The following is a 20,366-nucleotide window of genomic DNA, read 5'->3' on the forward strand; positions in this document are numbered from 1 at the left end:
CCCCCCCCCCCCCATTAATTGCACATGCTTGAAAGAACAAGACTTCAGATAAAGGAATGAGAGAACACAATGAAAAAGGAAGCCCTGGTCCATGGTCCAGAACCCCTGGTGAACTTGAAAAACGTATCAGTCTGAACAAGTTAACTGTCTCCCCTATAATTCATAGTTGCTGAAATACCCCTTACCTTGTATTGTTAATGATCTAATTCATGAGGACTGCTAGGGATAGGATAGTTGCTACCCCCGGCACAGAATTTGCTCTTTTCAGTTAACTCTGCCCAATCCCCTCTCCTTAACTTCAAAATCTTTTCTGACCTGAGCTAGGCTTTTATTCTAGGGAACTGACTTGGGAACACCCCATCTATGTTCTATGTACATGAAGTTAGGGCTCCTCTCAGATCACCATGCACATTGTGGACAAGTACACCAGTGAAGATCTATTAGCTGCTCTGGACCAGTGGAGAGCCCAGGAGCCTGAGTTAAAGAATCCTATGGTTATTTGAGATCTGAGAAAGAGACTGGAATAGTAGGGATTGGGGGAGTTCACACAACCTAGGAACTAGGGTCTGCTTGCATGGCCACCTCTGTTCAAGGACCCATAGTGAAGCAAGTTCTGGAGACCTGAGAAACAGTCAAGCTAAAGCAGCATTTTCAATCTTAAAAAGCCCATTCTACTTTTTTTATATTATGAATTAGGTTTTGGTCTCAAATCTTCTACTTGGATACACAGGCCTGGGAAGTCCTTGTTACCCTTGTCCCTACTGTGCAATTTTTCTAGAAACGCATGCAAGAACCGAGTCGTTTGGAACAATGTAAAGAATCATTCTTCCCCCAACTTGTGGCTTTCCTGACCAGGCTTACTGTGTACACTGAATGGCTGGCTGGGCTTCTGGGCTATTCAGAAGATGGGTACAGCTCAGAAGAGAGCCTAGCCATGGGGCTTCCTGTAAAAGGGGGAAACACCTTGGGAGACTTGGGAAGGCCCTGGTAGCTTACTGGGCTGAGCCCTCACAATGTCCTCTGAGCACAGGGGGGCAGCAGGGGAAGGGTCAAGATCTGTATTTCAAGCAAATCTTGCAGTTGGCTGGGAATGTGTAAGGGAGGTTGGGCTATGTCTCAGAAGACAGGGCTGGTTCTTGGCTGGCAGTGAGGTGGGACTGAGGTGGTATTTGAAGTTGAATTGGGGGCTGCACTCTCAAGTCACCCTGTGACCTCATAGGAATGTGCTGGTGTGATCTTGGAGAGTTTCAGTTTCCTCTTTGAAGTTTTTTAAAAGGCTGGTTTGATTTTAACAATGATGCCAAAGCCCCCCTTCTCTACTCTCACATACACAAAGGATGCATTGTTCATGTACCCAGTGTACTCTAAATAAGACACCAAATCAGATGCAGCAAGCTAGGCTTGCATAAGCCTTGGTTAGAATGTAGTTTTTTGAAACAACTAGGCCAGTAGCCAGAGTGGAATTCTTTAAATGGGGCAGATGTCAAGAGAATGGCTCGTCTCCTCTAGCACCCTTCCAGAAAAAAGCGAGTCTGGGATTACAACTTCCAGTGCCCTACTTTAAATAGACACTACTCTGGAAGATGACTTTATTTATAAATATTTTAAAACAAGATCCAAAAAATATAACTCAGTGAAAATTACAATGCATGATGGTGGCCCATTGGCTGTTTGTTGTATACAGTTCTTGCCCAACATTTGTCCCTAATGGTTGACTGACCTGTTGAGGTGGCTTTATGACACCTTTTACATTCATGATAGGTATCAGGAAGTTAACAGTAACAGTATATTTTAACGTGAAACTGCTGTGTGAAAAGGAAGTTGTAGATCTGTCAAACTTCAGAGGCTTTGTATAAAAATAGGAAGATACTTCAAGCACCTTAATCTTTGGGAAGGAAGGGTACTATTAAAACACCCTTTTTTGGATTTTATACCAGGTTATGACTTGTTGGTCCATTTTTCTCATAAGAATATACTTTTATAGTGTATCTTTTCTCTCAGCCCTCAGAAAATGAAGCCTAGTGGTCATGTACACCTATGTCTAGTTGATTATCTTAGGGTCTGTGGGTGGCAGTTTCCAACCCATTGTCATGAGCGGTGGGGGTGGGCAGACTGACCTGTACCTACATCAGTTGTGAGGTCAGGATGGGGGGAAGGGGGCAGGACTGTAAGAACAAGGCTTGGCATGGGAACTTATACCCAGCATAAGCCTGGCTCTGGGGGTTGGGGCAGGGCCCAGGCCCCATGAGGATAGTAGTAATCCCTGGTTTCTGGAGGTTGAAAGTGTTGAGAACATGTGTACCATAATAAAATAAACCCCATGTTTCATGGTTGTGGAGATGATAGTGTCATACTGTTGCTGAAACAGCTTATTCCCCAGGGTCAAGCTTTGAAAAAGAAACCCAGTAAAAAGTATCTTTATTCTCATATTAAAGTTTTTCTATGATGATGCATTGACAATACAAAAATATTTTGAACACTACAATGGTCCTTTTCTTCTCAAGACTTCCTGCTACACTACAATATATGATCTTTGGATTCTGAGAAGCCAGTGGCTAAAGAAAGAACTAAAGGATTTTGTTGAGGGGTGTTTGTGGGTGCAGGGACAGCCCTTCCTTGTATTCAGGCTATATACAGTGAGAAGGCGGCAAAAAACAAGTTAAATTAAAAAAAAAAAAAGATTTTTAAGGCTCAGGGTTGAAGCTTGGCTCAGAAATGGGTTAAAGTAGGCTGTGGTGAAAACCCACGGTCTACCACTAGAGGTTTTCTGGGCTCCTTGCTTTGGTTTTAATGGTCCTCCTTCCTGTAGTCCCATAGGGAAACTAAAGCTGGCCTGGTTTCATGCTGGAAATCAGACGCCGGCTGTGTGAGGTTTGGTTTGCCCTCTTACAACTGCCCAAGAGCTGGTTGCACTGAGGTGGGTAAGCTGGAAATGGAGCTGTGGAAAAGGTTCTCAGAACGGGGAGGGATGCACACCAGATTTTGGGCCATGACTTCTTTAACTGTTGGTTATAGCCACTGGGGACAGGTCTGGGGCTTTGGTGGTTTCTCAGGAATTATTTCCAAGTCAGTTGAATTAGAGCCAGATACCCCCACCTCCCACACTTGCCTGATATAGTAGTGTCAGGTTATTCTGTTGCCGAGGGTGATAGGCCTAAACTTAACCTATTCCATCCTCTCCTCCTACAAACTCCTGAGAATGTGGCAGGATTCCTTTGGTCCAGCTTACAAATGGCAGCTGGTTTTCTGTAAAACAGGCCTTCTGTAGGCCCTAAGAGAAGCATTGTCGTCTTGAGCTTGTGGTTGTGACCATGCTCACATTTGATAAACCAGCTCATTCTTGGTCCATGAAGTATCTGGTATGGGGAGGATATGGTAATGGTGGGGATGGGGAGGCAAGGTAGGGAAAACAGCTGGGTTCAGTCCAGCCCATCTGTGACCTACAGCAGAAAAGCAAGGGAGGCAGGAGCATCTGGCTAGCAAGACAGATGGTAAGAATAGATGCAGGCTGCCATAGGCACAGGGATGCCCTTAATCAGATAACACAGATCTGATGTACCACTTGGAGCAGTTTGAACTGATGGCTCCAGGTTCAGGCAGAAGTTGTGCAGCCTCTGCAATCTCCAGAGCCTGGACCCTGAGAGGAGGGCGTCAACAGGACCCCTGGCCGGTTTCCACGTGCTTTGGGGCTCTGTCGCTTCTTCTCAGAGGGCGGGCTCCTGGAGGCCAGGTGTCCTGTACATGCTAGGCTTCCTGTCTCCGAGATTCCTGTTGCTGTACCTGTGTATTCTACAGGGCATTGTGGGGGACCTGTGGGGGCCCAGGGGGCTGGGAGGCTGAGAGCGGCCGAGAGACCTGGTGACGTAGGCCCTGGCTCTGCAGGGCTAGCAAGTAGTGCTGTGGGGAAGTGGGGCAGCAGGAGGTATGAGGGCGAGTCCTGGGGGGCTGGGGACCCAGGGCAGCCTAGAGCACTGTCATCGGAAGGAACGGGGCTGGGGCAGCGGCCTTCTCCGGGTAAGTACCGAATGCATTTCTTTTTCCTCCTAGGAATAGTGAAGAGAGTTATCTGTAAACAGAGGGTGAATTCATAGTCATACACCACAACCAAAAAATGCTGTCCTTGCACCGGCCTAGCTAACTTCTTGTCCCCTCCCCAGGACTTAGTGAGCCTTCAGACGGGAATCAGCACTGCAACTCTGCTTGGCCTGGCCCAGGCGTGGGGCAGGTGCCGTTCCCAGCACAGCCACAAGGTGGCATAGGGACCTTTTGGAGCTAGGCCTGTGGGCTGCCTCCTGTTTTCCAGGGAAGCCATCTCCTAATCTGGGCCTTTGAGTCTATTCCACGTGTGTTTGTGGGGCTCAGATCTGCATTAATGCAAGGGTCTGCAACGCTTGTGGCTTATTGGACTGAACAACTAGGTTAGGAGCAGAGAAGAAATGGACAGTAATTCTTCTCATCCACTTTTACCATCTTAAGAGTTCTCTAGATAATTTGTTTCAGTAGCATGGCATGGGTGGAATTACGGCCTCCTCTGAGGACAGGGTTGCCTTCCATCATGTATACACACACACACACCTCCCTCCAGCACTCCCCTCCAATTCCTCTTTGCCCTTGGACAGAGAGCATGGAGGGTACTCAGGGACTGGACAAGTAAGTATTCCTTGGAGTCAGTGAACTAACTGCCTGGAGTAGCCTCAGCCTTAGCCCTACCCCAGGCCTTGGCCTGAACCTAAAATAGGCAACTTTTAGCCATTTGGTATAGATACACCTTTTCACATACACCAGCATTTTTCTGTTGTATGGTGAAACACAGGTTGAAAGCTACAGGGCCTGAGTAGGCCTGTTCCTCTCTCCCTACATCTCCAGCCCTCTGGTCTCAGGTGATGGTGATGAGTCCCATGGTCACTTGACACTAACGTTATTTCAGGGTATTCTCTACAGTAGTCACCTTATTTTACTTAGATTTAAGGGCTCAGGCAGGGATCCCAACTTGAAGTGATGGAGCTGGTGGGCTATGATGACACAGGCCGGGGAACAGAGGCTTGGGCCACCTGAATGGTGCGTGTGAGATTCGTCTGCCAAGGACCAACTAGGCCTGGTTAATACCAGACCATTACCAGAGGACCTAGGCACAAGAATTACATTCCTGAGTCTGCCTTTCCCTTCTAGAACATTCTCTCCCCCTCCTTGCACCTAGACCCAAGAGGTCTTCCCCACAAGCTGTGTTCAGTGTTCATCCCATTCTTAGCAGGCATAGGCTCCCCGATGTGCAGATGTGCTGGGGGCTAGGGCGGGGGGCAAAGGAGGGCTGCAGGCCCAGCAGAACATGTGCAGAGTCAGGGAAGCAGCTTAAAGCAAAGGGAGGATGGTGGTGGGGACAAACCCACCTGCACGGACCACACCAATCCGTCTGCTGGTTGAGGCCAAAGCGAGCACGGCATTTCTTAGGCGAGCCAGGGTCTGCTCACGGCCATGCCAGAGGGGCAGAGCAGGGCAGAGGGCGAGCAGGCAGGCAGCAGGGCAGAGCAGGGCCCAGAAAGAAGAGGTAACATCAGTGTTAGCTAGTCACAGATACTCCACAGCCCCCACAGGCAGAGAGCCTCTCCATGGCACAGCCAGCCCCAGTGGGAGCCCTAGAGCCCAGAGCCAAGGTGTCAGGAAAGGTGGGGCACCCAGCTGGGCATTAGAGGCAGTGGGAAGAATGGTGGGGATGAGAAGGGAGGGGACCCTATCAGGCTGTCTCCTCTCTGGCTTGTGGGACCCCCTCCCGCAGAGGAGCTGCAGAAGGGCCCAGGGAGGCCTCTGGGGATCCAACCTCTTCTGCCTTAGGGCTGCCTACCACCTCCCCAACTCCCTGCCATTTTATCCAGGGTTTATTTGTTTTGTATTGTTTTGCATTTTTGCCAATGCCCAATCTGTCTGACCCATATCCCCTCATGCTGTGGCTTAAGACTAAGATTGTTCCACACACTTTCAGATGGTAAGTAAAGCCCATTCCTCAACCTTAGCAAAAGGGCCGAGAACTGCCCTGCCCCAGTCCTAGCTTCCAGCTTCCATGTGTGGGGGCAGCATAGCTGAGTCATTCATGAATGTGAATCAGAGTTGGGGCAGGAATTCACCCACAGGAAGACTTGCAGCAGGGTGTGGGCTCCCTGGGTCTTCACAGGGGACTTGGCGCTGCCATGAAAAGCGGGTTTGGGGGTGGATAGAAACTGCTGGGCAGCAGCCAGCAGGCCATGTGATTACTGGGCCTAGGCATGGGGCCTGGCTCAGCCTCAGCCCAGACGCCTCAGAACTAACCAGGTGCCCGGTTTGGGTTTAGCGTTGGATCATACAATCAGCTCCTCGCTACGTTTCTCTGACAGGCTAGCTGTGAGCAGAGCTGGCAAAGGTGGTGTAGGTGTGGTGGGCCCATACACCACTGCTGTGACTGAACTGGCTTCTGCTGGTCTCCCCTGGGACTTAGTATAGCTGTTTCACATGTTGGGTATGTGACTTAGGAGACACAGGCCTTGTTTCCAGAGGGCCCAGGCCCAGCAGGTTCGTGGCTGAGTACTCTGCCCCTCCCTCTGGGCCAGAACAGTGCTGCTCGTGAAATGGGGGCCGGGAGCGGCGCCTCCACTACTGCTAAGGGAAGGTCTCACCTGTGTTGGATTCTTGGTGCTTTTCCCTGGACCGCCTCTTCTTCTTCCCCTGCAGGGAGCAAAGGGGGATGCTCAGATCAGGGAGCAGACGATGGTACCCCAGTGACCTAGTGGCTGGGACACCTGAAGCCTGCTGCCTAGTCTAGCTGCTGCTTGGGATTCCAGACACATGGTGCCTTCTTACCTGGGAGCCCTGGTGTACTTTTTAATATTTTATTTAAAATTTTTTTCAATTACAGTTGACATACAACACTGGCACTGGTGTTTCTTGACTGTAACTTTTGCTAGGTAACCATCACAGTTAGGTTACCTCCCTTCCCATGCTGGCCTCCGTTTTGAATGGAGGAGGTCAATTCCAGGCTTCTTCCTCCCCGTCTGTCCATGTAGCCCAATCAAACACTGAGCAACAGCCCTGTGTGGAGTGTATCCTGGGTGGAAAACGGGACCTGGGCCTGCCTTCAGGGGCAGATTCCCTGCCGGCCCTCTTCCAAGCCAGCCATGGGAACCTAGGACCCTGCACCCTCCCCCCTCCCCTTATCTGTGTTCGGGAGAGTAGTCCTGCCTTCCCTGCGGAGACTGGCCTGGGGCATGGCCTCTTGAGGGCCCTCCGTCCATCCCTGTGGTGTTGTTGCCCACTTACATAGTTGTCCCGCGCCGACCAGCCTGGGTATAGCTGCATGTGCAGCTGCCTCTCCTTGCGGGCCAGCTCATAATACTTGGCCTGTTCTTCCCGCGACAGTGCGTGCCACTGTAGAGGGAAAGATGGGGTGCACCGGAGTCAGCGGGCTGCACCAGGGTCAAGGGAGCCAGGGGCCACCCCTGCCAGCCCACCTGCCCCGGGGCCTTACCCTGCGGCCCAGGATCTGGTTGATGGCAGCACTCTCCTTGAGCGTGCACTCTGCAATGACCTTGGCTCTCATCTCCTTCATGTACAGCATGAAGGCATTGAGCGGCTTCTTGATGGTTGGCTTCTTGGCTTCCTTCTCTGCCTTGGCTTCTGCCTGTGTCTTCCTGAGGGGCACATGTCCAGATCACTTGGGAGCGGCCACAGTGCCCACCTGATACTACCTCCTTCCTCTAGCGTGTGTGTAAGTGCGTGGATGCTTGGGTTTTGTACATGGAGTCTTTTTTTAGCAACCTCAAAATGGGTGAGAAGAGTTCATTGTTCCTTACAGGAATATTGCAGCTAAGTAAAAAAAGTGTGTGTAAGAACTTCTGAGCCCCTCCTACCTTGGCTTAAATTAAATCCTTGTTCCCTACTCCACCCACTCCGTCCTGCTTCTGAGGGTCAGAAAACAGTGGTCAGTGGCAAGAGCCACAAGACACTGACCAGAAGCCTCCTCTGGCAATCCTTGGAACTTCCAGGCAGCAGCCTGGGGCCTGGTGAAAGGAACGTGTATCCTGGCTGACAGATGGGAGCCTGAGGCCTGCTCACCTGTCCCCCGCCCACCCCACCGTGCGCTTTTTCACTCACAGGCTGCGATCATAGGGTTGCAGCTCCTGCTTCCCTGAGGGAGGCACAATGGCCGGGTGGGGGATGGCCGCAGGGTGACCAGGTACGCCAGAACCTAGCATCAGGGATGGGTGGGTGAACCTAGAGGCAGAGAAGAGTTACCACTGAGCCAGGTGTGTGCAGGCCAGACCTCTGGACACATGCAGGCCCTGCAGAGTACACAAGGGACAGGTCACAGATACCCCGCCCCACTGGCCTACACACAATACAGAGATGCGTACAGATACCTGCGTCCGACACACTGCACAGACATTGCAGAAACCTATATGTATGTCATTCCGGTGGTTACTCAATCCTAAAGAGCTTGTGAATCTGTCCCCTTGTCGTCACCTGCCCTCACCAGCTAAGTCTCCTGAGCCTGTGACTACCCTGTGGACTTCCTCTCCTGCTTGTCTCCTCCAGGACACGCCACACAACAGCCAGTGACATTTAGATTATAAACACTTAGGAGTGCTGCTGGCTGGAACTCCCCCACTGCCTGCAGCCCAGTATGATCGTCCCTGCTGACATTTCTAGCCCCATCTTTCCCATTTCCCATCACTTCCCACCCCCAGCCATCCCCCAACTACTGCTGTTCCCCTTGTCCCCCTCACTCAGGAGATGTTACCCTGTTTGTGGAGCTTTCCCTGACCCATCAGGTCTGGCTGGAGCCTCCTTGGGGCTTCCTCGTCACCCATGTGGCCCATTGACTACTGGTGCTGTGTCTGTACCTCCTGCCCTGGGCTGTGCGCTCCACAGGGCAGGGAACGGCTGCTGAATTCCTTGTTCCACACCTAGCACGGGTCTGTCAATGACATATACACACACCTCCCACTTCCCTTTCTTGCTGTTCTATGGATACCACTCTGCCCCCTGCTGCTTACACAGGTCGGGGGTCAGCCCCTAAGGGACAGATGTTGGAGACACCTGTAAAAGATGCGGCCTCAGCTTGCGTGGAGCTCAGGGGATGCCCAGTAGAGTCCTGACTGGCCCTCCCCTCAGCAGGGATGCAGACTTCCAGACCTGTTCTGGAATTCCTGCCCCAACTCTGATCCACACACCTGCACACAGACTGACACATGCACAGAGGCAGGAACACAGGCACACGTGTGTGTGCACTGCCCCTGGCTGCTCTGGGCTGCACAGCATGGCCTGGGCTTAGGCCTCTTGCACTCCCAGTGGCTTCATTCTCAGGCACAGAGCAGCATGGGGCTGCAGAATGACAGACGGACGTTTGGACAAACGACTAGCACAGGGCAAGCACGGGCCTGGGCACGGCCCTGTGTGGGCACTGAAGCCTGGGCAACAAGAAGCAGGGGCCTGGCTGCAGGGTAGGGGACTCACCTGGGGTAGGGGGCGCCAGGGGCTGCAGTGGGGGCAGGGAAGTGCTGTCTATATCCGCAGGAAGGGGACAGGGGGTAGAGAGGAGGGCTGGGCCTGTGGTTGGGAGAGACAGCTGTTAGCAGTCGGGCTACTAGCCAGATGTGGGGAAGGACTTCCCCAGAATGCTTAGGCCTGACGCATAGAGGGTGAGGCAAATTGGCCTCTGCTTGGACCACTGCTGTGTATGTTTTAAGCATCTGCCACCAGAGGGCAGCCTGTGCTACATGTATTTCCCTCTACAGGCTTCTACTGGTGCTTAAGGGGTAGAAATGGCAGCCTTCTGTGGGCACCCAGCTTAGCAGGCCCCAGGTCCCCTCCAGCCTGCCTCCTGAAATGTCCGGGTCAGTACAGGGCTGATACCTGCCCTAGGGCCTTCGCACCCACTGCTGACACTGTTGAGACTGTTCTTCTGCCTCACTTTGCCTGCTTGAACTCCTGGTCATCTTTCAGGGCTTCTTGGTTAAAGACCCTTTCTCCTGAAAGCCCTTGAGATCCCAAGCTGGATGTGGTGCCCCTCTGGGCTCCTACAGCCCCAATCAAACTAACAGTGCCCTGTAACAGGCTGGCCTCTTGCCTGGGTTGTGCACTAGGCAGACCAAGCTCTGTGAGGGTGGGGACCTGAGGATCGGTCGGCGTCAGCAGTGCTTCTCTGGTGCCCAGACCCCTACCTGGCACACCTCACAGTCCTGGGGGTACTTGTGGGGGTACTCCTGATTTGTATTCAGAGTGGAGCTTTGTCCAAAAAGAATCTAGAAATGGTGGGATGAGCTGAACATGGATACAGGGTAAGTGGAATGGGGCAAGTGGGCCTGAAGTGATTGCCTCAGGCCAGAGAGGCTAGGGACCTTCCCAGGTCACAGTGCAGTTGCTGAGCAAAAGGCCAAGTAGCCTGCCCTGCTGAGCCCCAGCTCCAGCCAAAGAGAGGCCCTTTGGTCCACAGTTGGGCCTACTGACGCGGGGTCCCGGCTGGCTGTTCCTGGCCCAGCCTTAATAGGTTCTCTAAGCAGACTGGCCAGGGGCTTGGGCTCCAGCAGGCACCGCAGGGGCAAGAAGGGACCCTGCCCCTCAAGTAGCTCAGCCAGGGAAGGGACCAGCCAGCAGTAGGCACTGAGGCTAGTGGGAAGTACTCCTCTAGCCATTAGGTGGCAGAGAAGCAACAGCCTCTCTTACGGCCATTCATGCTGTCCCCTCCCTGCTCAGGCCTACCTTCTCTTATATACTCACATGGCCCTGAGCAGCCCAAGGCTCTCCCATTCAAGTCTAGTCACCGAGACAGAGTTCAAGTGCAATAGGGCTGGGACCAGGAGCCCAGTCTCCCGTCTTCCCAAAGGGAATACGTCAGGCTTCTTGGGGAATGGATAGAGCTGCTGGCCCGCCCTGGTACCTATGGAGCTGGCAGCAGGGTCCTCGGCACAGGATGGAGGAGGAAAACAGAAGGGCAAGTATATGGGGTTCAACCAGTGCAAGGTGCCCCCTTCCCTTTGGGCCCACACTCACCAGCTCACAGTGTGGGGGAGCTGTCCCATGCTGCCTGAGGTCAGAGAGTAGAAGCCAGAGAGGTCAGGAGTCTGCAGAGGCCTGTGAACTGCAGTGGAGAGGGGCCGAGTCAGAACCAGCCTGACCCAGAGGCCACACACAGCGGCTAGTTACTGCCTCCTAGTCTCCTGTGGGGGGCCGCTAAGATCTCCCCGCCCTGTGCTAGAGGACTAGACATACTGCTTTGTTCAGGACTATCCCAGTGTGATAACAGAGCCCCATTTACAGGCTAGGGAACCCAGGGCAGAGGGCTTGGGTAACTTGTCTAAGGACACTGGCTGGCCAGGGGCAGAGCAGGAGTCATTCAGGAATGGGAGGCCAGGCCTCACCCCGTCTTTGTCCACCGCTAGTGTGCAACCGGGGCCTGTGTTGGGGGGCTTTGGCCTGGCTTTCTGGGCAGGGGCAGGCCCCCTAGTCTGGGGGAACCTGGCCTGTGGAGCCAGGGTTCTGCCCCACTCCTCCCACTTTTGAGTCAGCAGGTTTCCCACAGTCGACAATGGCTGATTTCAGAATGACTTTGCCTGAGGCTGAGGTGAATCAGCCCTCACAACCACCACTTTCCATTTTCTCACTGGGGGGAGGGAAAGGCTCTAAGTTTTATAGCTACCAGCTTTGCTCAGATGCCTGCTCCCATATTGGCAGTGGGAGGGCACTCAGAACTAGGCTCCTACCTCAAGATGAAGCCTTCCAATTTGGACCTGGCACCAATTCCCCCAGCCCTCTGGTACACTCAGGCCCCACAGTTCCTCTTTCTGGCATTTTGCGGGGGCCTGATTTTGTCCAGGTTCTCCATTTGTAAAAGGAGCCCAGCCACCTGGTCCCAGAAGCCAGGGACTTGGCACCTAGGCTCTAGGTCTCCTTGGGCCCCTCCCCATCCTAGGTCTGTACCTTGCTTCTGGTTGATATCAGCCGGTGCAGATGTGGGGTGTGGGCTGCTGAAATGCTCGTAGAGAGGAGAGAGTTGGGGAACGCCATGGGCGGGCTGACTGGCCTTGTTGTGCTGAAAAACAAGAAGGGTGGGTGAATGTGGGGAGACCTGAGAAAGGCAGAGCTGGGGGAGTGCATATTGGCAGAGCCCCGATTAACTGTGTGGGCAGCCCAACTGTCAAAAGAAAACGGGGGTAGTCAAAACCGCACGTCTTGCAGGAGGGGGCCCGACTCAAGCCAGCCCGTGTCCAGTGGGCAGCTCTCTTGCCCACCCCCACCCGACTTGGCCCAAGCAGTCCCGCCTCATAGACAGCCTCTGTTTCTCTGTGCACTCAACTGCAGGAGACACCTGTCTCCTATCCAGTAAATTGTTCCTGCCTCCCAGGCTCAGAGACGCCCCAGTTTCTCTGAGACACTGTGACTTGCTCACAGCCTCTAGCCCCAGGCACCAGGACATGGTCTGAGGACAGGGCCTACCCCAGAACAGCCTAGAGGTCTTGAGTCAGACCCTCTGTCACCACCTCAGGCTTAACAGGATTTGTTGACACAAGGAAGAGCCCCCTCAGGGAAGGTGGGGCCCGTCTCCCTCTAGGGCCAACCCGCCCAGCCCCCGCACTTCCTGTTTCCTTAGCACCGCAGGACTCTTACTTTTCACACCAGTCACATGGATCTGTCATGAGATGAGTCAGTCAGGCTGAGAAGGGGGCTCCCCACGCGACCCAGCCACAGGGAGCTGCTGCTCAGAGCCAAAGCCCAGCCCCGCATATCCTCAGCACACACCTGCTCAGCACACACCTGCAGACATCAGCTACAATTGAGCCCCAGCTTCTACTCAGAAAAGTCTTATCTGTGGGGCCACTGCTGGGCGCACAGATGAGTAACTTCTGAACCATGGCACAGGAGAAACGGGACATCTTGGGTGTTAGACAGGAATGACAGGCTGTGGCCTGGGCTCCTTCCCATCCTGTGGGTGACATTTCCCACTGGGTGAATTCAGCCAGGCTCCGACATCTCGGCTTCAGTTTCCTCTCCTATGTCACGGCTGGGGTGCATGATCCCTTATCACCAGGTGTGTGGAAAGCTAGGGGTAGCTCATGGTGAGCAGGACTGGCACAGATCCCTTGGCACTGGCTGCTGGGGTCCAGGGAGGCTGGGTAGGAGGCTCCCAGGTGGGCACAGGCTCCCACCCCTCCCAACAACAGCCCTGGCTGCCATCTTTCCCACATTCCTGCCTCCAGGGAAGCGTGAGGCTAGGCTACAGGCTGCACACTTCTCCGCAGGGCACGGGGAGGGTGCTGCCACTGCCACCTGTCTGTCCTCTGCTCATCCATCTGCCCACCAGGAGCAACCTTACGCACCAGGGCTAATCAGCCTTCCTTGATCCTCAGGTAGACGAGCTGATGTCTTGGTAGCGGTGGCTCCTTTGTAGCTGGTGTAGATTAGGCTGGCACCACAGCCCCTTCCGGAGCCTGATGCCTTACTTCTGACTAGAGCCCCCTCCTGGCCTCCTGGGGCAAGGCAGGAACGCTTCCCTCTGTCAGCCCAAGAGAGGGCTCTCCACCGTGAACTTGATCAAGAGTGGGGCTGACCAGGTTCAGATCCTAGTTCTATCGTGTGGCCTTCAAGGACTTACTATAGTATCTGAGCATCCATTTCCTTGCCAAACGGAGTTGATCATGGGGTTGTTGTGAGGATAAAACCAGATAATACCAAAGAGATCAATTACTCAGATGTTAGGTAGTGAAGAAGGAACATGTAAGAAGCCCCTTATTCACAGGCTGAAAAGCCTTCACAGGTGCAGGAGAAATGCCACTCAGCGCTTCCCTGGCCCTCTGGTGCCAGGCCTCACATGAGCCAGACACTGTCCTGATTATGTCAAAGGGGTGTTGCCTGGAGATGGCAGGCACTCCTGGCAGCCCACTGGCAGCATCACCTGGGGAAGAGGATGACAGGACCATGGCTTGGGTTCTGTGGCTTCCCTGTTGCCTGAGCGAGCTTGGGGAGGCTCATGCCACTCCCAGCACTGACCCGATATAACTGTGACAGGTTGAGAGTGTGTGTGGGAATGGCGGGTGGAATGTAGGCTCCTCAGGCCTGCAGGTGGCTGGCAAGAGGAGAGGGCTGGGTCTGTGGCCTCATGTGAAATCCTCCATATACCGAGTACCTGCCACACGTCAGGTCCTGCGCCCAGCATTTTGCAAGCCCAGACTCATTCCCACCAGGGTACCAACAGGCTGCCATTTCTCCCACCTGTAAACATCCCCCTAGCTACCACCTCATGTCTCACTCCCTTTATTGCAAACCTCAGCAGAACCGTCCCCATTCACTGCCTGCAGTTCTCAGCTCTCGTCCTGCCAACCCAGCCCGTCTCTTGCTCTATCATTTCACCAGCTGACTCTTGTCAAGGACCCCGGTGACTTGTACGCTGTTGAACAAAGTAGGCAATTCTCAGTCTTCATTTTACCCGACATCTTGGCAGCCTTGGGACACAACTGATTTCTCCCTCCTCCATGAAAAAGTTTCTTCATCTAGCTTCCAGAATGCTACACTCGCCTGATGTGCCTCCAACCTCACAGGCTACTCCTCCTCAGCCTCCTTTCTCTCCTCATCTTTTTCCTGATCTGACCTGAAATTGGCTCTCGGCTCCTCTCAGGGTGCTCTCATCCAGGCTCATGGCTTTAAGTGTCTTCATCAGAAGATTCCACATGTATATCTCCAGCCCCCACTTCCCCTAGAACTCCACTCTCCAAATGCCTACTCAGAAACTCTATGCAGAGGTCTAAAATGCTACCCAAACTCAACACGTCCAAAGCAGAACCTTTGACTTCCACCTCAAACCCTCCTCTCCATCTTCCTCCAGTTAATGGCATCCTTCCAGTTGCTCAGACCAAACACCTTGGAGTCATCCTTGGCTTTTCTTTTTCTCTCACATCCAATTTGTCAGCAAATCTTAATGGCTCTGCTTTCAAAATATATCTAGACTCCAATTACTTCCTCCTCCCTCCCGGTGCCCCAGCCAGTCCAAGGCAGTCACCTCTCACCTGGAAGATGCAGCAGCCTCCTGCGCCCTCAACCAGTTGTCCACCCGGCAGCCACATAGATCAGATCATGTCATTCCTCTGCCTGGAGCCACCAGCGGCCTTCCCTGGGCCTCCACAGCTATACATGTTCAGGCCCCCACTCCCCCTCTAACCCCACGAGCGTGCCCTCTCCTTGCTTGTATGCCTAGGACTTCCCATGGGTGCTTCGGCCTCCAGCCTCCTTTTCCAGTTCCTCCAGGGGTCATTTTTAAGTGTGCCATGATGTGAAGTAGGCCAGGAAGCCCACCTCTAGGCTTGCTGACCTTTGCATTGACCTTGTCACTACAGGCTCCTGGGCCAGCTAGCCCCTTGTGAAACGAGGATGAGAATATCAGCCATGCGTACCTCACTGGTCACAGATGCAAAGATCCTGCTGTAATCCTAGAAATTTGGGGAGCAGCAGCCGAGGGCCTATGAAGGTGGGAAGCTTTCTGGAAACCTCTGGGGCCTTTTTGTTCTGACAGGTTCCCAGGACAGTGGCAGCCAGACAGCATCAGCCCTGACCAGGCTTCATGGCAGTCAGGGAGACTGAGCCTCAGGGCCCCACTTCCTCGGGAACCGGGGACCCTGCCTACTAGCAGGCATTCCACCGTTCCTGAAGCCCCGGCCCTGCAGGTGGCATGAACAACCTCCACACGTCCCTCCAGACCACGGGATCTCCAAGTCTCATCTACTTCACAGAAGGCCCTGCCATCTAACCGTGGCTCCGGCTCTGGCTCACTGGCCCTCAGGGCTGTCGGCCTGGCTGCTGCAGTGGTCAGCTCTGACCCCAGGAAGTCTCAGGAGCAGAGTCTGGGGTCCAAGGTGCCAGCTCTAGGAAGGCAGTCCGGAGTCCCACTCTGCCCACAGCAAGGTGGGAGGCTGGGTTTGGCTCCACAGCAGGCTTCTCAACAAACCAATCTCCCCGAGGAGGGCTAGCTCTGGCCAGGAAGCCCTGAGGGAGGGCTAGAGCTGACCCTCTTGGCCATAATGGTTAAGCCCCGGGTTGCAGCACAGCTCAGGCTAGGCCTAGGAAACCGCAGAATCCAGCTCAGGCTAGACTCTGGCCCAGCATGGATGTGCATGACGGGCAGTCGGGAGGGTTGGGGGGCGTTGCCTTGTGGACAAGGAGCTCACCCTGTCTACCAGCCTTCCCTGGGAACTGGGGAAAAGCCTCATTAAACAGGAGTCTGCAGCCAAGCCACAGGACAGGTGCCAGGTGGGCAAGGGTGGGGCAGAGAGCCTGCCAGCAGCTGGAGGCCTTAAGGTGGCCAGGCGTCCAGGGCAGGGCGCTGAGGGCCTGACCAGTCAGTCCTTCTCACGTCCGTGCAGGCTGCCCTGCAGCCTCACTCCCCAGCCCCCTCCATGCCTGGTGACGGCAGCCAGGGGGAACCGTCTGGCGCAGGGCCCGGTGCCCCACGCCCCCTTCAGCCAGTGGAACGTCCTGCTCTATGGCCTCAGCACAAGGCTGTGCCGGGCCAGGCTGCCCAGACAACAAAGTCTGGGGTCGCCTGAGGCATGGCATGTGTGTGGGGAGCCCAGTGACGGGAGCTCCCTTCCTCTCCTTCCCGATGGTGACTGTGCCCAGCCTCCAAGGGAAGGAGGCCTGGGTCGATTGTCCCCACCAGGCCCTGAGCATCTCGATGGCACAGCCTCGTCTTTCTTACCTCTGAGGGCCGAGTGCTGAGCAGAGCTGGACACTCAGTCAGTGCCCACAGCATGGTGGAGTGTATAAATGAATGAAAGACTCAACAGCAGTCCATACTCCTTGATCAGGACACTCCAGGGCCCCTGTTCTTTGCCTGCAGCCCCCTTCCTCGTCCCCCCTCCTGACTGGCACTGCGGGATGGGTCCCAGACTCTTGAGACCCTGGGGCGGAGAGACCATGTCTGCTACAGTCTCAGCAGAGGCGGTGCTTCCTGCCGCAAGCCCGCTCTTACTGCCCTTCCCCAAGCCGACTCAGAGGCTACTGTCCAGGGTGGTCCTCATCCCTAGGGGGTATTTTCGCTAGCCCGTGCCTGGAACCTGCTCACTCCGGTGCCCCAGCATGAGCAGGCAGGCTGGGCCAGGAGGTGGAAATGAGGGACTCCTGAGGCAGGTCTCCTCTGCTCTGAAGCTGAGCTTGGCCTGGCTGGGCTGCCCCCGCCTCCCCTCCTCACCCCCGCCTCCACTTCCTGCAGGCTCAGGTGAAAAATAAACACAGTCGGCATTTTCCCTGCAGACCGCAGCAGTCCGCTTGCAGGCTGTGTGCACTGAGAGCCCTTGCCACCGCCAACAGAGAAACTCCCTCGCCTCCGACAGTTGACTCTGAAAACCCCCAAACGCTTGAGCCCCACAACACTTTCCCAGCGAAGAAAGTTGCTGCTTCATCTGGCCTCAAGCCTGAGGTTGGGGGAGCATGTCAGGCCTGACCAGGTCCTCCGGAGAAAGCCTTCTGTGGTAGGGGGCTGTGCCAGGAGAAGCCCCCAACCCCCACACATGCACCAGGATTCTCAGTTGATGACTGCTGGCAGCCACTTTCAATCAGGATGTATTTACTGAGCTCCTACTATGTGCCAGGCTGAGAGAGCAGCATCTGCTAATGACAGCTGCATGTTTACCGTGTGCTAGGCATAGTTCCGAGCACCTTACAGAGTATAACTCATATACCCCTAAAACAAACCTATGGAACAGGTACAATTACTATCCCCATTTGATAATGAGGAAAGTGAGGCACAGAGAGGTTATACAGCTTGCCCAAGGTCTCACAGCTAGCAAGTGGCAGAGCTGGGACTCCACCCCCTGTACTGCTCTCATGAACTGAACAAGGGGGAGCAGGGGAGGGAGTCCCAGTCCTAAACCCAGTCTCTTCCCTTCTCCGGCCTGGCTGGTCAGTTACCAGAACCAGTGTTTGCCTGACCCTAAAAGTGCTCCAGCAGGTTCTGGGACCCCTGGGATGGGGCCTCTGGCCACTCCCCCTGGCTGCCTGCCTGCCTGCCTGATGGCAACCACTGGACACGGCCTCCAGGGCCCTAGCCCACATCTCTGCTCACCACTGCTCAGCCGCAACCCAGCCATGCCCAGCCTCACAGGCGCGCGCTTCTCCTGCCCAGGTGCCCAGCCCTTTCTCCCTCCCCTCGCAACTTTCCATACTTCCTCCTGCTCTTTGCCAGGCTGGCTTCCCTTTATGACCTCAGCCTAACGGTCACCTCCTTGGAAAGGGCTGTGAACTGCCTGGGTGGGGTTCCACTGGCCCAGCAGGCAGAGATGTCCCCTTGGTGCAGAGGTCAGCGTGGGGGTCCTGGAAAGCAGAATCAGCTTGTTAGTCATCTCTGCCTGTCCAGCTTCTGTCCTCAGCACGTTCACTACGATTTGTGGAATGAAGGCCCCTAGCACCTCTGGGGCCCCAGAGAACCCCCGTGTGCCTCACCCACTCATCTGCCATGGAGCTGACTTCAATCTCTCAGCTGCTGGCTCCTGGGGGGTTTTCCCGATACCTGCTCTGGAGCTGGGGAGAGGCTCTTGGGGACAAGCCCATAGAAGGAGTGGCAGACGCACATCCCGAGCCCCATGCTCCTTCTGGGGCAGAGGCTGGCTAGATAGAAAGGGGGGCTATTGATACTGTTCTCTCTGCCAAGCGCGGAGGTGACAAACTGAAATTGTAAGTGCCACATGTGACAACCACTTCGAGGCAGGCATTATCCTTCCCGTTTTACCATGATGGAGGCGAGTTGAGAAAGCTGCCTATAGTCACACAGCCTCCAACAAGCCAGGACTGGGCCCCTTATGGCCCTCAGGGCCTTCAGCGACGCCAGGGAACCCATCTCATCTTTCCCTCCTCTCGCTCTGCTTCAGCCATGAGGGCTGCTGGCCCTAACGGCCATGTTCCCTCTGCCTGGGGAACTCACCCCCACTCGGCTGAGCCAATTCCCACCCATCTTCCAGGCGTCATCAAAGAGACTTCCTCCTGGAAGCCTTTCCTGCCTGCCCTGCTTGAGCAGCGGTCCCCTAAGGCCCGCCGACTGTAACCCTGACCCGGCTCTGCTGTGTCTGTTCACCTGTCTGTCTTCACGCCCTCCCTGAGGTGTCTGAGATTGTACCCTGCAGTGCTTCTGTTACATGCATTAAAACTGCGCTCTCAAAGTTGGGTCTGTAGTAGTACGGGTGGGTGGGGCCCTCCCGGTGTGGGCCCGTGTTTAGGGAGAAAGTGGCAGCATTGGACAGCACCCTGGCTGGGGCTGGGCACAGGGTCCCAGCAGCACACAGGAGGCCGGGAGGAGCTGGGGCCACTGCTTGGAGTCAGGGATATCCTGCTGGCGTCTGCGACCCCGTGTCTCCTCCTACCCCATCTTCTCCTGCCTGCAAAGTTTGGGAGTCAGAATGACCAGGCAGACAGTCAAAGCCAGGGCCACCACTATTTCACTGGATGCTAATTGGAGAGTACCCCTTCCTCTAGACAGACAGCCAGGCCCATGCCAGGACACACGGCTTGGGGAGGAGCATAATGCAGGCTGGGTTTCATCTCCTTGGCCCAGGTGCCCTGTACCCACCCACCCCCACAGTGGCTCTGCTCCAAAGGTCCCCTGCAGTTCTCACTTCTCTCCCTACACTGCCAGGAGCCAGGCTTGCCAGCTCTGAGCCAGGCTCCATCCAGAGCCTGGCCCTGACCATCTACTCTGACCTCGATGAGTTCCTCCAGGCTCCTGTCCCAGCAACAGGACCCATCAGGCAGCCCCACATCTCCCTCAGACCTCTGTGTCTGGAGCTGGGGTCTAGTGTCCATCACCAATGGTGCTTAAGTGCTAAGGAGTCTGGCCAGTTGCTGGGTGGGAAGCTCCCCCTCAGACCTTCCAAAAGGGACTCGCCTGTATATCAGGCAGGCCTCAATTTATGTGCTCCTGCAGCTCCGCCTCTGCAGATATACCCCAGCTAGGCTCATGCCCTTTTATCCCCAACCCCCGCTCAGGGCCCAGGACATGGTGCTCTCCAGAGAATGGCCCGCAAGCTCCCCGCCCACAGCGTGCTGGACACCTTGTGCCAGACGCCCACCGCAGAGCATGGAGCTGTGGCCGGATGGCCAGACAAGCTGGAGGGCTGGGGGATGGCTGGGCCACACCCTCATGGACCAGGCAGCTTTGGTCCCGCCTGCCAGCAGAGCTGTTGCCATGGTTGCACAGATCTCTGCCAGGTGCGTGTGGCCAGTCCACCAGCTGCCTGACCTCGACATCAGATAACAGGGTCCTGCCATAGCAGAGGTGAGGACCGGAGTCCCTGCATGCAGACTTGGCAAACCACAGGCCTGCTCTAGACCCACCCAGCCCGGAGGCACCCTCAGAGCTGGCTGAA

At 55.1% G+C, this 20,366-nt stretch overlaps 1 protein-coding gene across 5 annotated transcripts in view; it reads right to left on the minus strand.

Annotated features, from left to right (window-relative positions):
- Nucleotides 1-1,575: 1,575 nt before the first annotated feature.
- TCF7 (transcription factor 7) overlaps nucleotides 1,576-20,366 on the minus strand; it is a 33,996-nt gene continuing 15,205 nt past the window's right edge. Inside the window, exons 4-12 of one of the 5 annotated variants that reach the window (XM_019642275.1) lie at nucleotides 11,944-12,055; nucleotides 11,017-11,104; nucleotides 9,481-9,573; nucleotides 8,119-8,238; nucleotides 7,493-7,655; nucleotides 7,285-7,392; nucleotides 6,645-6,693; nucleotides 5,388-5,460; nucleotides 3,950-4,066 (exon numbers count right to left, since the gene is read on the minus strand). In XM_019642275.1, coding sequence (XP_019497820.1) covers nucleotides 4,063-4,066; nucleotides 5,388-5,460; nucleotides 6,645-6,693; nucleotides 7,285-7,392; nucleotides 7,493-7,655; nucleotides 8,119-8,238; nucleotides 9,481-9,573; nucleotides 11,017-11,104; nucleotides 11,944-12,055 — 810 coding nt within the window. In that variant the 3' untranslated portion in view covers nucleotides 3,950-4,062. Of the gene's footprint in view, nucleotides 4,067-5,387; nucleotides 5,461-6,644; nucleotides 6,694-7,284; nucleotides 7,393-7,492; nucleotides 7,656-8,118; nucleotides 8,239-9,480; nucleotides 9,574-11,016; nucleotides 11,105-11,943; nucleotides 12,056-20,366 lie in introns of all 5 variants that reach the window. The other 4 variants (XM_019642273.1, XM_019642276.1, XM_019642277.1 and 1 more) reach the window with 4 other exon arrangements.

Source organism: Hipposideros armiger, unplaced genomic scaffold (genome assembly GCF_001890085.2).
Source record: "Hipposideros armiger isolate ML-2016 unplaced genomic scaffold, ASM189008v1 scaffold_66, whole genome shotgun sequence".
Classification (NCBI taxonomy): domain Eukaryota; kingdom Metazoa; phylum Chordata; class Mammalia; order Chiroptera; family Hipposideridae; genus Hipposideros; species Hipposideros armiger.